This window comes from Molossus molossus, unplaced genomic scaffold (assembly GCF_014108415.1).
Source record: "Molossus molossus isolate mMolMol1 unplaced genomic scaffold, mMolMol1.p scaffold_m16_p_1, whole genome shotgun sequence".
In the NCBI taxonomy this organism is placed as follows: domain Eukaryota; kingdom Metazoa; phylum Chordata; class Mammalia; order Chiroptera; family Molossidae; genus Molossus; species Molossus molossus.
In genome coordinates, this window is record NW_023425344.1 from 28,660,376 (window position 1) to 28,676,632 (window position 16,257).

Here is a 16,257-nt window from a genome sequence, read left to right on the forward strand (position 1 = left end):
AGAGAAGAAAGAGGGAGCAGGAGAAGAATATGGCCGCACAGATCTTTAAAAAAATTTTTCTGGTAGATATTAGTGTATTTTGTATATTGATAGATAGGAGAAATTGAGAAGATCAAAGAGGTGGTATGGTGTTCCTGGCATAGTGGAAGGATTATTCTTCGATAGAAAGAGGTACGTAGGGCCACATTAAATTCCATTTGATATTTGTGTATGGTCTTCACTTGAATGTGAGACCAATTAATAATGGGTATGTGTTTTAATTCCAGCAGTGCTGCTTGGGACAGACTCAGGAAAATTTTTTTTAGCTCATTGTGGAATGAGGTTAGCATTGAGACTTTGCCATTATGAGTACCATGAAGTAAGAACAACATGAAGGCTGTCAAGAGTATTTGCAAGCGAGAGATTCTAATGAATTCCCGTGGAATGTAAACTGTTTAAGGAGGGAAGTGAAGACATTAGAAGTGATTGATGATGAGGGAGAGTGGCGATGTTTTGAGGAAGCCAGCTAATAGCTGGGTTTGGGGTACTAACATCAATTTAATCAAAGGAGGTTGGGAATCAAGAAACTTGAAATGGATATTGGGGAAGGTACAGTTTTTGTTGATGACAAAATCATGGGTATGCCCTTGGGGGTAAGAGCTTACAGTTTATTAATATTTATGTGGAACACAGACAACACTTTTTTTTTTTTTTTTTTTGGCCCCTAGTGGGAACTGAACCTGGGACTCTCTGGTCCGCAGGCTGACGCTCCCACCACTGAGCCAAACTGGCTGGGGTGACTCAACACTTTTGTATGCTTGCTGTTATATGAGAATTTAGAAGTAATGTACAAAGATGACAAATGTGTGGCTCTCATAAACTACAGATAGCTGTGATATTAACTCCTTTTTCATTTTTACCAAATCAGGATCTTAGAATGTATACTATTTTGTATCTATTTTTTTCTCTTAATGTGTCTTGTGTTTTCCTTGTGGTATTGAATATTCTTTTTAAATGTTCAATGTTTAAATACTTAAATGAAATAGTATTTAATTTATATATTTTTAATATTTAATATTACCTGGCTAAACCATTTAAACAAATTTTTTTTCTTTATTGATTTTAGAGAGAGGAAGGGAGAGGGAGAGAGAGATAGAAACATCAATGAGACAGAGCATTGATTGGCTGCCTCCTGCATGACACTGCCCCCATCGGGGGGATTTGGCCCACAACCTGGGTATGTGCCCTGACTGGAAATTGAACTGGAACCTTTTGGTGCGTGGGTCGATGTCGAGCTCATCCACTGAGACACACCGGCCGGGCTGATTAAACCATTCTTTTGTTGAATATTTGTAAGCTGTTTTTATTTTTTCCCACTATATACACAGGAGTGTGCAAGAGTAGGTTTACAGTCATTTGTATGGGAAATAATACAAATATATATTTTTTCTTATTTTTTTTATTTTGTTCAGATAGAGTGGGAGGGAGAGAAAGGAAGAGAGAGAGAGAGAGAGAGAGAGAGAGAGAGAGAGAGAGAGAGACAGACATCGACGTGAAAGGGACACATCGAGTGGTTTTGCCACCTGCAGGACCCAACCAGGGCCGGGGACAAACTGCAAGCAAGGTACATGCCCTTAATGGGAACCGAACCTGGTTCTCTCTGGACTGCAGGCCAACGTTCTAACCACTTAGCCAAACCGGCCATGGTGGGAAATAATACAAATATTAATAATACAAGAATAAACTCTGTTTTTGCCTACTCACAAGTGTAAACCTACTTTTGCACACCCCTGTATACTGAATGGAATATCTTTACATAGTAAATTTTTTTTTTATTCCTCACCCAAGGATTTTTTTTTTTTATCCTCAGCCGAGGACATTTTTCCATTTTTTGTTCAGATCGAGTGGGAAGGAGAGAGAGAAAAAGATCAATGTGAAAGGGACACACCGAGTGGCTGCCACCTGCACGGCCAACCAGGGCCAGGGACAAATTGCAACCGAGGTATGTCCGCTTAGCGGGAACCGAACCCGGGTCTCTCCGGAACGCGGGCCAACTCTCTAACCGCTGAGCCAAACTGGCCAGGGCACCCAAGGTTATATTTATCATTAGCTAGAGTGGGAGAGAGATACAGAGAGAAACATCATTGTGATAGAGCCACATGAACTGGCGGCCTCCCTCGTGACCTGAACAGGGCTGCGGACGAACTGCAGCCAAGGTACCTGCCCTTGACCAGAATCGAACCCGAGACTCATTGGTTAGAAGGCCGAAGCTCCAACTTCTGAGCCAAACCCGCCAGGACTATAAAATGTTTGTAATCTCCCGGCTGGTGTGGCTCAGTGGTTGAGCGTCAACCCATGCACCAGGAGGTCCCCAGTTCGATCACCAGTCAGGGCGCATGCCCAGGTTGTGGGCCAGATCACCAGTGGGGGGCATTCAGGAGGTGGCCAATTGATGTACCTTTCATTGATGTTTCTATCTCTCTCTCCCTCTCCCTTCCTCTCTCTCTAAAACTCAATAAAGGAAAAAAAAATGTTTGTAATCATCCTACCCATTTCATTGTTTTGAAACTGTGGGATTTTTCTTTGTAAATTGGAATGTATTTTTTGTTTTGTTTTGTTTTTTAATCCTCACCCGAGGACATTTTTTTCCATTTTTTGTTCAGATAGAATGGGAGGGAGAGAGAGGAACAGAGAGAGAGAGACATCGACGTGAAAGGGACACACCGAGTGGCTGCCACCCACACAGCCAACCAGGGCTGGGGACAAACTGCAACTGAGGTACACGCCCTTAGTGGGAACCGAACCAGGGTCTCTCTGGACCATAGACCGACGCACTAACCGCTGAGCCAAACTGGCCAGGGTGGGAATGTATATGTTTGAGAACTAGATGACCTTTTAAAGCTTGGTTGTTAAAAGGTATACTTTGTGTGGATTTTTCTGCTTCTGTTTTTTAATGTTCTTTTCATATTCAAAATTGTTATCACTGGTGTTTTTAAAAAATCCTTATTTTATATAATTTATTTTATTTATTATGATGTTTACTAATATGTAGTAAATACAGAGTATGATTTACCTCATATTTAGTTCCCTTTCTTTTTTCTACTTTTATTATACTTAATGACTATTTTATCAATTGAGCCTATAAAGTTTCAATTTTATTTCAGTGAGTCACTGATTCTGTTGTTTTTCTTTTAGTTCTTTAGTTTTATTTATTTTGCTTTCAGTTCTTTGTATTCTTTTAAGTTCTTAATATTTCTTAGGTGATATAGGAATTTGGAAGATAAAAAAAGTTGTTTTAAACTAGTTTAAGGATACAGGGTCTTGTTAAAATTTTCTTAGTATAGAAATACAAAGTAAAAATTAGTGAGATGCATCCACCATTTTCTTCCTCCCCTCAGTCCTAATCCTCTCCTCCAAAAGGAACCTTTAACAACTTTTCTAGACATTTATATACATGTATTTAGAAAATATAGATGTAACAAAAATAAATTAATAAAAATTGGGGAAAAAAAGAAAATATAGGAACTTCCGGTTTAAGAACTTAATAAATACAAACAGGAATACAGCCACGCTAAAAGTATTTTAGCTCTGCATTCTAGTTACTGTAAGGGAAAGCTTGTGCCAGTTTCCCACGATTTATGAAGTAATACATCTGAAAACAGCCTTTTGACACCTAACTATGTAATTTGTAGGTGGAAATGTTTTATAGTCATTTAGATTTTGACAGGAAAATGTCATTAACTTTGATTAATAAAAGTTAAAAATATATATCAAAATGAATTCTCATTTTTTTATTATATTTCTGAATAGATTACTTAAATATTTTTATTTATTTATTTTTTGTTTTTTATTTTCAGATAGAGTGGGAGGGAGAGAGAGGAAGAGAGAGAGAAGGGAAACATCGATGTGAAAGGGACACATCGAGTGGCTGCCACCCACACGACCAACCAGGGACGGGGATAAACTGCAACCGAGGTACATGCCCTTACCGGGAACCGAACCCGGGTCTCTCCGGACCGCAGGTGGATGCTCCAACCGCTGAGCCAAACCGACCAGGCCTACTTAAGTATTTTTAAATGGCTGTGTACGACTTCCCCTTTTTTTCTTAATTTTCCTCTGATGTAAATATGTTGAATATGTTGCCAGTTTTATTACCAAATTAAATTTTGTGTTCCCCTAGTAGATGTTCAGTTATTTTGCGAAAATGTATGAACATTTTGAGGACTTGTCTTTATAAAATTTATTTTCTTTATTGATTTTAGAGAGAGAGGAAGGGAGAGAGGGAGAGATAGAAACATCAATGAGAGAGAACATCGATTGGCTGCTTCCCACATGTCACCCTCTGGGAGATCAAGCCCACAACTTGGGCATGTGCCCTGACCGGGAAACAAACCAGCAACCTCTTGGTTCATAGGTTGATGCTCAACCACTGAGCCACACTGGCCGGGTGAGGAGCTTTTTAAATTTTAATGTACCTGCAAGCTTTTGTTGTATTACTTATTATTAATTCACTGGTTATTTGTTCATTTTACTAAGAAATGTTGAGGTTGCTGATTAAAATTATATTTATTTACTTTTTATATTTCTTCTTGTTTTCTGATATAAACCAAGGTATCATTGTAATTTTTTTTTTAAGGGTTAGGATTATTAGTCTTAGGGGTTAGGGTTAGAGTTGAATTTAGGTTTATTTTTAGGGTTAGGGTGGAGCTTAGCTAACTTGAGGGTTAGGTTTAGGGCTTTGGAAAGATTTAGATAAAGTGTTAGAGGTAGGGTTGGGTACTAGGGATAGGGTTGAGGTTAGGTATGGGGTTAGGGTTAGAGTGATCATTATGAAGAATGTTAGATATAAGTTTAGGGTGAGGGTTAGAGTTAGGTTTGAAGTTACGTATAGGGTTAGGGTTTAAGTTAGTGGTAGAGGTTAGATTAGGTTTTAGATTAAGGTTAGGATCATTTTTGTTTTTTTCCCCTCAATTACAATTGACACCGAATATTATATTAGTTTCATGCGTACAGCATAGGAGTTAGGCATTTATGTAACTTAGAGTAATTCCCCCTATAAGTCTGGCACCATATATAGTTATTACAGTATATTATTATATATTATGAGGTTCTTTAGATCCTTGTGACTATTATTAACTGCCCATGTGTACTTGTTAATATCTTCACGTTTTTCACCCAGCTCCATCAAATCCCCCTCCCATTTGAGAACCATCGATTTGTTCTCTGTATTAATGAGTTTGTTTTTGTATTGTTTGTTCATTTATTTTGATTTTCAGATTAGTACAATATTTGTCTTTGTCTTTGACTTATTTCGCTTAGAATACTCTCTAGATCTATCAGTGTTGTCACAAATGCAAAGATTTGATTCTCTTATAGCTAAGTAATATTCCATTGTGTGTGTGTGTGTGTGTGTGTGTGTGTGTGTCCGACCTCATCTTTATCCACTCATCTATGGATGGACACTTAGATTGCTGCCAAATCTTGGCTATTATAGATAATGCTGCGTTGAACATAGGGATACATGTATCCTTTTGGATTAGTATTTTGGATTTCTTCAGATAAATACCGGGAAGTGGGATTGCCAGATCATGGGGTAGTTCTATTTTAAGTTTTTTAAGAACCTCTATACTGTTTACTGGTTGTACCAATTTGCATTTTCACCAACAGTGCACAAGGTTTCCCATTTTTTTATCCTCACCCGAGGGCATTTTTTCGTTTTTTGTTCAGATAGAGTGGGAGGGGGAGAGAGGAAGAGAGAGAGAGACAGAAACATCGACGTGAAAGGGACACATCGAGTAGTTACCACCCGCAGGACCCAACTAGGGCCGGGGACAAACTGCAACCGAGGTACATGCCCTTAGCGGGAACCAAACCCAGGTCTCTCTGGACCACAGGCCGATGCTCTAACTGCTGAGCCAAACCAGCCAGGGCTCAAAATAATATATTACTAAGAGCAGTGTTAAAGAATTTACTGCCTGTGTTTTCTGCTAGGAGTTTTATGGGTTTGGGTCTTATATTTAAGATTTAATCCATTTTGAGTTTATTCATGCATATGGTCTAAGAAAGTGGTCTAGTTTCATGTTTTTGTATGTATCTGTACAAATTTCCCAACACCAGTTACTAAATAGACTGTCTTTACCCCATTGTAGAATCTTTCCACCTTTGTCATAGATTAATTGACCATATAGGCATGGGTTGATTGTTCGTTGGTGAAATAGATTGGCCCCTTTTGAGGTGAAGAATGAAGATGGTCTAGCTCCCATGGTAAGAAGGAAGTGATGTCCAAGAATGCGGTTACATAGTTGGCTTAAACATTTAAATGTGCATGAAGAAGACTTTTTATTTTTTAATCCTCACCCAAGGATATGTTTATTGACTTTAGAGAGATGAGAAGGGAGAGAGCAGTGTGTGTGTGTGTGGGTGGGCTCATGCAGAGATATCGATTGGTTGGTTGCCTCTTGTATGCACCCTGATTGGGGACCGAACTCGAAACCTAGGCCTGTACCTAAGTATGTGCCCTGATCAGGAATTGAACCCATGACCTTTTGGAGTACAGTACAAAGCTCCAACCAACTGAGCCACACCAGCCAGGTCAGGAAGACTTCTTTAAGGCCTTCTGGCTCCATTTTAGTTCCCTTTGCATAAATGACTGTCTTGACAATTTCCATTCATAACATTTAAAATTACTATTAATACAATTAGATTAATGTCTACCATATTTTTATACAGTTTTCTATTTGTTGGCCCTTGTTCTTTCTCTTTTTTGTCTTCCACTCTTTTTCTGTCTTGTTTAATTGAGCATTTTATATGATTCCATTTTTTCTTAGCATATCAGTTGTGCTTTTATTTCTTTAAAGTTTTTTAGTAGTTTTCTTTAATTTGCCATATGCACTTACAAGTAAAGTACTCTTTCAAATAACACTAGACTACTTTATGGGTAGTGTAAGTACTTTATACAGAATTCGTATTTCCTCACTCCTGACCCTTATATAACATTTTTTTTTTTAATCCTCATCAGAGGACATTTTTCCATTTTTTATTCAGATAGAGCAGGAGGGAGAGAGAGAGAGAGAAACATTGATGTGAAAGGGACACTTGAGTGGCTGCCACCCGCACGACCCAACCAGGGCCGGGGACAAACTGCAACCGAAGTACATGCCCTTAGTGGGAACCGAACCCAGGTCTCTCTGGACCGCAGGCCGATGCTCTAACTGCTGAGCCAAGCCAGCCAGGGCAACATTTTTATCATTCATTTACCTTATCCTGAAACTGTAATCACCAAATACTATTTTGTTATTATTTTTAAAATACTGTTATATGTTTAGTTCAATTAAGAATAATAAAATTAATTCTGGCCAGTCCTAGTCAAGGGCATGTACCTGGGTTGCAGGTGTGATCCTTGGCTCCGATCAGGGTCATGTGGGAGGCACCCAATCAATGTGTGTCTCTCACATTGATGTTTCTCTCTTTTTCTTTCTCCCTCCCTTCCATTCTATCAAGAAAAAAAAGTATGATAAAATTAAAGATTTTATTGTACCTTCATTTATGTTTTTCTCTATTTTTTCTTTTCTTTATATGAATTCCAAGTTTCTGATCTATACTATTTTCCTCTTTCTGAAAAATTTCTTTTAACGTGTCTTGCAAGGCAGGTCTGCTAGTATCAGATTCCCTCAATTTTTGTTTGAGAAGTATTTAGTCTTCATTTTTGAAGGATAATTTCACTGGATATCGAATTTTGGTTGGGGCCTTTTTCTTTCAACACTTTAAATTCTTCTCCGTTCTTGTCCTGCTTTCATGTTTTCTGAAGAGAAGTCCAATGCAATTCTCACTCGAGGATATTTTTCCATTGATTTTTAGATAGAGTGGAAGGGAAGGAGAGACAAATAGTAGATGTGAGAGACACGCATTGATTGGTTGCTTTCCATATGACCCCTACTGGGGTTGGGAATTGAACCCTAGACCCTTTGGTCTGAGGGTTGATGCTCTAACTGCTGAGCCAAACCGGCCAGGGTGCAATTCTTTTCTTTGTTCCTCTGCGTATAAGATGTTTTTTTCTTCTGGCTTCTTTTAAGGTTTTATCTGGGCTTTTAATTTCTTATGTTTGAATGTGATATGCCTAGGTATAGATCTTTGAGGATTTATCCTAGTTTGTACTTTTTGAACTTACTGGATCTGTGATTTGATGTCTATTATTAATTTAGGGAAATTCTTAGTCATTATTGTTTCAAATATTTCTTTCTTTTTTTTTTTTTATCCTTACCCGAGGACATTTTTGCATTTATCTTCAGATAGAGTGGGAGGGAGAGAGGGAGGAAGAGAGAGAGAGAAACATCAATGTGAGAGAGAGACATTGACTGGCTGCCACCCACAGGACCCTAACTGGGGCGGGGACAAACTGCAACCGAGGTATGTGCCCTTAGTGGGAACTGAACCTGGGACTCTCTGGTCCACGGGTCGACGCTCTAACTGCTGAGCCAAACCAGCCAGGGCTCAGATATTTCTTTTTCTTTGCTTTTTTTCTCCCATTACTTGTATGTTACACCTTTTGGGTGTTTTGTGGGTTTTTGTTTTTTTTTCCATTGGGTTTTCCTATTCATTTCCTTTTTGGAAGTTTCTATTGATGTTTCTTCTGGCTCACTGAATTCTTTGTGTTCGCCTACTAAATGAACCCACCAAAGGCAACTTTCATTTCTGTTACAGTGGTTTTTATTTCTAGCATTTACTTTTTATTCTTTGAGTTTTGATCACTGCTTGCATTATCCATCTGTTTGGATATTGTTAACTTTTCCCATTAGAGTACTTAGCAAATTACAGTTTTTACCATGTCTGAGCCTTATTCTTTGCTTTTTGTCTTTTAGTATGGCTTATACTTTTTTTTTTCTTCTTTAAACCAGAGCGATTGTACTAAGTAAAAGGAATTGAGGTGTTAATAGGCCATTAGTGTAATACTTTGTTTATCTCTCCAGGGAATAGGCTGTGTTTTGCTGTAGCTATAGGTGTCAGGCTAAAATCTCTTACGTTCTTTTTTTGTTGCCTCTGTTGATATTGGGGTTCCTTAGAAACATCTTAAATAAGATCTGAAACATGCAGTTCTTTTAATTATAATCTCCTGTTATACTGGAGCCCTATTGATATAGTGGTAAGGTTTTGGGGAAGGGGAAGCATTTTGTAGTCTTGTAATTGGGTCTCAGTCTTTTTTTTTAATCTTCATCCGAGGACATTTTTTCCATTTTTTTGTTCAGGTAGAGTGGAAGGGAGAGAGAGGAAGAGAGAGAGAGAGAGAAACATCGATGTGAAAGGGACACATTGAGTGGCTGCCACCCGCACGACCAACCAGGGCCGGGGACAAACTGCAACCGAGGTACGTGCCCTTAGCGGGAACCGAACCTGGGTCTCTCGGGACCGCAGGCCGATACTCTAACTGCTGAGCCAAACCGGCCAGGGCGGGTCTCAGTCTTTTAATAAGCCTATGTCCCTAAGCTGTAACCTTCCAAAGTTTCTCAGTCTCCTCCCCTCTTAGGTGAAGAGTGGAAGTCTAGATGGGGCTGGAATTGGTTCTTTCTTTTCTCTCAGGTTGGTTACATATGTTAAAATCCCAATTATTTGGGTTCTGGTGAAATAGTTTCTCTTGGGGGTAGGCTTTGTTAAGAACAGAATACTCTGGGTTTATTTAAAAATGGTGACTTTTCTCCTTTCCCAGCCAGAAGACGGGGGGATTTTGCTCTGATGTTAACTGTGAAAACCTGGTAGGAATCCGGGAGGTTTAAAAGTTATGAAAGTGGAAATAGGCCCCTAGGAATTTTTTACTCTCAGATGCACCTTCTCTGAGCCTCCAGCAATTTATCAATTACAGTTTAGATTTTCCTACCCAGCTAATGAATGGTTCATACAGGGAGGCTTGGAAGCTTTTGTAAGGTTTAATTTTCTCTTTCTACCTACCTGTCTCTTCAATTTTGGGAGCAGCAGTTTGTCCTATGATTTCAGTTCTGATGGATCCAAGAAGAGTTGTTGATTTTCATTTTGTTCAGATTTTTTTCTTCTTGTGTGGGTGGGAGTGACAGTTTCCAAGTGTTTACATGCTGGATGGGAAGCCATACATTTACTCCATTTATTTTTGCTTGTATTCCTTTAAATTGCACCATAATTCTTGTAGACATTCTTCAGTTGGTGCATACTTAGATTATTATTTTTCATTATATGTAATGTTTGTGAGTGATTTCTGTATGATTATCATTTTTTTCTATCTGTAATGAAATGATTTTCTTAGGTAGTTTCTAGGAGTGGGAGTACCAGGTTAAGGAGTATGACAAATATTATGGTGTTAATATTTTTTGTTGTTATTACCTTTAAAGGGGGGTTTATGAGCTTTATAGGTATCACTTTAACTTTACCAGTATGGGGTATTAAGAATTTTGCCAGTTTGGCTCAGTGGTTGAGCATCTGCCTGCGGACCAGAGAGTCCCAGGTTCGGTTTCTGCTAGGGGCACATACTCCCCACCCCCAAAAAAGAAGAATTTTGACAGTTTAAAAAATGTAAAGTGTAAGATTACTTTGTTCAATTGTTCGGCACCATTTGTTGAAAATACTACCTTTTTTCCCGTCATATGACTCCTTTGTCAAAGATCAGTTGACTGGATGAGTCTGGGCCTACTTCTGGGCTCCCTATTCTGTTCCATTGTTCTGTGTGTCTAAATTTTCAAGCTGAAGTCAAGCTGTCTTGATTTCAGTAGCTTTACAGTGGCTCCATCAGAAGTAAGGCTTACTATAACCAAAAAATGGAAAAGGGAAAGTGATTGTTCTCATATAAGACGAGGTGAAGCAGTATACAAATGTGGCTGTGAATGTCATTGTTGCTGTACATATAGTGATGTAATTTTGAACATTAGAAAATCTTCAGGCACATTTCTATTCTGGGCATGTATTTCCTTTACAAATTAAACTTAAGCCAGTTCTAAAAAGTATAGAATTCTTACAGTGTGCCAGGTACTGAATAAAATTTAGATCCTGTTCTCCCCCCCTTTATTGATTTTAGAGAGAGAGGAAGGGAGAGAGGGAGAGAGAGAAATAGAAACATCCATGAGAGAGAACATCGATCGGCTGCCTCCTGCGTGCTTCCTACTGGGGATTGGGCCCACAACCTGAGCATGTGTCCTGACCGGGAATCGAACCTGCGACCTTTTGGTACATGGGTCAGTGCTCAACCACTGAGCCACACCAACTGGGCTAGATCCTGGATAATCTCTCTCTCCCAATATGTATACTTAAAGATGATTATGACAGAGGTCACAGTTAAGACTTGATTCCTAAAGATTTACATAGCTCACACTAGTAGGGTGGGGAAAATAGAGTTCTCCATCAAGGGAAGAAAACCAAAAAACCTATACAGCTATGTTGACCTGCATATGTCTTTTTCTCCTTTCCTGATACAAGTTGTGGTTTATTCTGTTGTCTAAGGCCAGTCATTTTTTACTCTCATTTTAGACTTCACCCATTCTACCCCGTTCCATCTGGTTCATTACATTATCTGTCCTATCACTTAACCTCTCCCTCTTCCATAGAACTGTCATTCTACCCTCTTTTTTCCTCTATCTACTGTCCTATTTCTCACTTCTCTTTCATAGCCAAAATTTGAAAGAATTATCTCTCATCATGGTGTCCATTCCCTCACCTTTCATAGACTACTCAATTATAGTGGATGCTTTTACCCTTTTTTTTAAACTTTGCAGAGACCTCCCTATTGCTCATTCCATCAGTCTTTATGAAGTGTTTTGCAGCAAAAGTTATATGTATATGTGTTTAAAATAATTTTAAGACGGCACCATGGTCTCCCATCTACCCTAGATCCATATTTCTTAGTTTTCCTACCCTAAGGGAACCACTCTTGCCAATTTCTTATGTACATTTCTGGAAGTATTATGTGTGTGTGTACAAAATAACCTTTACTTTTCTTAATGCAGTCCTAATTTTAATGTATGTAATGTCTAAAGTCTCTCACTAAGTGTAAAAGCAATTCTAAATGATAAAATATTGTATGATAATGTAAGTGGTGGTGTTTTTTCTTAGTGGCATACATCACGTCATCCTATAATTGATGGTATCTTAGAGTTAATGAAATAGATTGGCTGGTGAGTCTTTTTTTTTTTATCCTCACTCATTGATTTTCAGATAGGGGGGCGAGAACCAACCAGGGCCCAGAATTGAACCGTAATTGAGGCACGTGCCCTTGACTGGAATCGAATTCATGACCCTTTGGTCCGCTGGCCAACACTCACTGCTGAGCCAAAGTGGCCAGGGCTTGTGAGTCATTTTTGGAACCTGGCTTCACTAATATCTGTGTGACCTCTTTGTATCTCAGTTTCCTTGTTGGTATATACATAAGATTGTTACAAGGATTAAGTGAGTTATTACATTTAAATCATTTAGAACTCTGCTTATAAAGTGCTATGTAAGTATTAACTATTACCATTGTTAATCTCTCAGCAACATTAGCTAGTTACTCTGCCCCTGAAACATTTTTCTTCCTTTAGTACCAGAGATAACAGACTGTCCTGATTTTTTGTTTTGCTCATTATGTCTTTGGCTGGCCCAGACCACACCTGAGCTCTAGACTTGAGTTTTCAACAGTCTACTTGGCCCTTTGAGTTTTTATAGATATCATGCCTATTTTCATCATGTCTAAAATTGAATTTGAGTTTTTCTCTCCTCCAGACTGATGCCTCAATTTCTTATTTCTTTATCTTAGTTTATTATTCTATCATCCAAATCCTATGAATTTTACTTCCAACTGTAATAGGCAGAGCAGAGCAGGAACATTGGCCAGGTACAGAGGGTCACCAGGGCAGAGAACCCTTGGTGCCTGGCAACGGCCAAAGCTACAAGCCCTTGCAGGACCATTCCCTTAAGCATTAATGCCTGGATGTGACATGTTGGCCTTAGCTGTGTTTCAGCTCCAGGCCCAGAAAAGCAGCAAAACCAGGTGGAGCAAGGCCGTAGCTGACATCAGGACCAGTTGCAATGACTAATGACCCCCTGCCCTGACACTGTGCTATTTTGCATACATTATGTATGTTATAGCTTAATAAAATAATTTATTTAAAAAATGTTTACTAGGCCTGGCTGGTGTGGCTCAGTGAATTGAGCGTCATTCCATGAACTGAGAGGTCCTGGTTTGATTTCCAGACAGAGCACATGCACTGGTTTCAGGCTCAATCTGCAGTTGGGGGCGGGGGGCATGTAGGAGACAGCTGATCGATGCTTCTCTCTCTCCCTTCCTCTCTCTCTAAAAAATAAATAATGTATTTTAAAAAAATGTTTACTAGGAGCTGTAGTTACTTTTCATCCCCCCCTTTTTTATGTGTTATAAATGCATTGGCGCCACAAGGGAAAATTACAAAAATCTGGACTACCAGAGGTCCCACTGTGTTTAGTTGAGTTGAGAGAAGAAAATACAGAAAAGCAACTTCGCAGCTCTCATCACAAAAAATATGGTGCAGTGATACCAAACACAATTCTTCAGGGTTTCATCCAAAAGACTTAGCCTCCCTGGTAGTTAGAGTCATTAAAATAAATAACACATTGTTTTGTTGTTTATTTTTAGAAAATACATTACTATTGTTAGACTGAAATAGAACTTTGAATACATTTTATAAAATAAGGCTTTGAAATCAAAGGTTTCTGTAATTAATGTTGTTAGAGGGACAACATCCCCTACTTCTGTTCAAAACATTTTTATATAATTCTGAGATATGTGTTTTCATTTTACAGTAATAAAATGAGAGATGTTAAGTGACTTACCTGAATTAACACCACAAGTAATTGGCAAAAGTAGGATTCAGCTCACATCTCTCTGACCCCAAAGGCCATGCCTTTCCTAAAAATGTTATCTTTTGCCATTTTCCAAATTCTGAATTTCCAAAATTCCTTAAGTGGGATTTTAAATTAGTTTGGGGGGGAGCGTGGAATCAGAGTTCTGGATTGTGGAATAATTAAATGTTTAAACTGTGGGGGTAATAAAGAATAATTATATAATGGAAAAATTAAGCTGTGAAAAACCTTTGTCTTTAATTCTCCGTTTTCTTTTTATCTTTGGTTATCTGCAGATAAAGACCCTACTCTAGACCATATAGAATGCTTCTTTATAATGGATTTCATCATGATGATTGTATTTTCTTGAGCTAATTTAGTAAATTTTTCAGAGTGAAAAAAGACCCATTTTTCTCTGACTTTGAGTGTAATGAGGACAGAAATAAAGACAGAGGTATAAAAACTAATAATTATTTATTTAGCATTTTACTAACCAAGACAGTTGGGGCCAATCTAGAAGGCAGCTATTCTAATTTCTGTTACCTTCTCCCTTTCTCCAAATTTAAATCTAATCCTGTCCTTTAGTATCCTCACATTTTTTAATTATTTACTTGTTTTAGTAAAGGTGTATCATGGGAAGCAGTAGAAAATTTTGAAAGCATTGATTGTTTGCAAGATCTGATTACTCTTGTTTTACTTAGAATCTTAGGGGAGAAATGGAAGTCTGTAGTTAACATTGTGGCTCCTTAAATTGGTCTGAAAGTCTGATGCCTTTGATTTTCATTTTAACATTAATTGCTGTGCATACTGGACAAAGTATTTTACCATTGCTAAAATTGTACACTTAATCCTCTGCCACAAATACCAGGGTGACAGTGATTAGGGCACAGGAAGAAATTTCCCATTATGCATATTTATAATTAATTTTAATTTAGGGGTAAAATTATCTTCAGAAAAATACAAAATACTTTAATTCCAAGTGTAAAAAAATATTAAATAAACCAGTACTAATTAGAATGTTTAATTTTAAAATACATGAAGTTTTTTATCCCATGTTCTTATTAAAAGAGAAGATTAATTAGGAATCATGAAAATTTTGAAATTTAGATTTTAAGTTGTATGTTTTTTCTCTACTTAACATTCTGTACTAAAACTGTTTAGTATAGAAAAAGTAGAAATAGTATCTTCTATTGGGGTGGGGAGAGGAAGCAAGTTTAAAAGGTAGATTTGGCCCTGGCTGGTTTTGCTCAGTGGTTAGAGTGTCGGCGGTGGACCAGAGAGTCCCAGGTTCGGTTCCTGTAAGGGCACATGCCTCAGTTGCACTTTGTCCCGGCCCCTGTTGGTCGTGTGGGTGGCAGCCAGTTGAAATGTCCTCGAGTGAAGATTTTTTTTTTTAAAGGGTAGGTTCAAAAGCAAAAATTTACTCTTGAAATTAAAAAAAAATTTTTTTTCTTTATTAAATTTAGAGAGAGAGGAAGGGAGAGGGAGAGAGAGATAGAAACATTGATGAGAGAGAACATCTATTGGCCACCTCCTGCATGTTCCCCACTTGGGATTTGGCCCACAACCTGGGCATGTGCCCTGACGGAATCAAACTGGCAACCTCTTGGTACATGGGTCGATGCTCAGCCACTGAGTCACACCAGCTGGGCTGCTCTTTAAGTCTTATGAGGCTTTCTTTCTTAAGAGTAGATATGTTGTGTTACTTAGTTAAAAATAAGAAACCCTAATCAAAAAATGAAAATACTTGTATATTAAGGATATACATATATATACACACACACACATATATGTGTGTGTATATATACATGTGTGTATGTATATTTTTTATCCTCCCCCGAAGGCATTTTTGCATTTATCTTCAGATAGAGTGGGACGAGGGGAGAGAGAAGCATTGATGTGAGAGGGACACATGGACTGGTTGCCACCTACACAACCCCAACTAGGGCCGGGACGAACCGCAACCGAGGTACGTGCCCTTAGTGGGAACCGAACCCGGGACTCTATGGTCCGCAGGTCGACACTCTAACCGCTGAGCCAAACTGGCCAGGGCAAGGATTTATATTTTAAAGTTTTAAAGAGTGGAAGATAAACTATTAAAGACCAGTAAGATACTGGTATAGGTCAGAAAATTTAATTGGTGAACCCATTTGCAGACAGGTACTTGAACATAATGTGAATCCCAATGGAGAGTTTTCTGAATCACCATTGACTCTGATAACAGATGGAGAGATTGAAGTGATACTCTAGATAATAAAGTACTTTGAGAAGTAGTGTAAAGTGCAAAATAAATAGATGTATATAAATTTAAAAGAAAAATCTGTTTTGAAAGGTTGGTGCTATCGAAGTAAACTAAGCAGAAAAACATTGAAGAAGGCATTAGATGATTCTAGTGAAGCAATTAGGCTTCAGGAATTTTTATGGAAAGGGAAGGAAAGTTAATTAGATGCTTAGAGCTTTCACCGTCTGGGTGGA

At 38.3% G+C, this 16,257-nt stretch overlaps 1 protein-coding gene across 6 annotated transcripts in view; it reads left to right on the top strand.

Moving 5' to 3' along the window:
• UBE2K (ubiquitin conjugating enzyme E2 K) overlaps window positions 1-16,257 on the top strand; it is a 66,098-nt gene that overhangs the window by 15,873 nt on the left and 33,968 nt on the right. The window contains exons 1-2 of one of the 6 annotated variants that reach the window (XM_036258009.1): window positions 6,129-6,243; window positions 14,079-14,236. The exons of 1 other annotated variant lie outside the window; for it this stretch is intronic. In XM_036258009.1, coding sequence (XP_036113902.1) covers window positions 14,213-14,236 — 24 coding nt within the window. In that variant the 5' untranslated portion in view covers window positions 6,129-6,243; window positions 14,079-14,212. Of the gene's footprint in view, window positions 1-6,128; window positions 6,244-12,042; window positions 12,105-12,249; window positions 12,277-14,078; window positions 14,237-16,257 lie in introns of those variants that run through there. 4 more of the 6 variants (XM_036258018.1, XM_036258027.1, XM_036258037.1 and 1 more) reach the window with 4 other exon arrangements.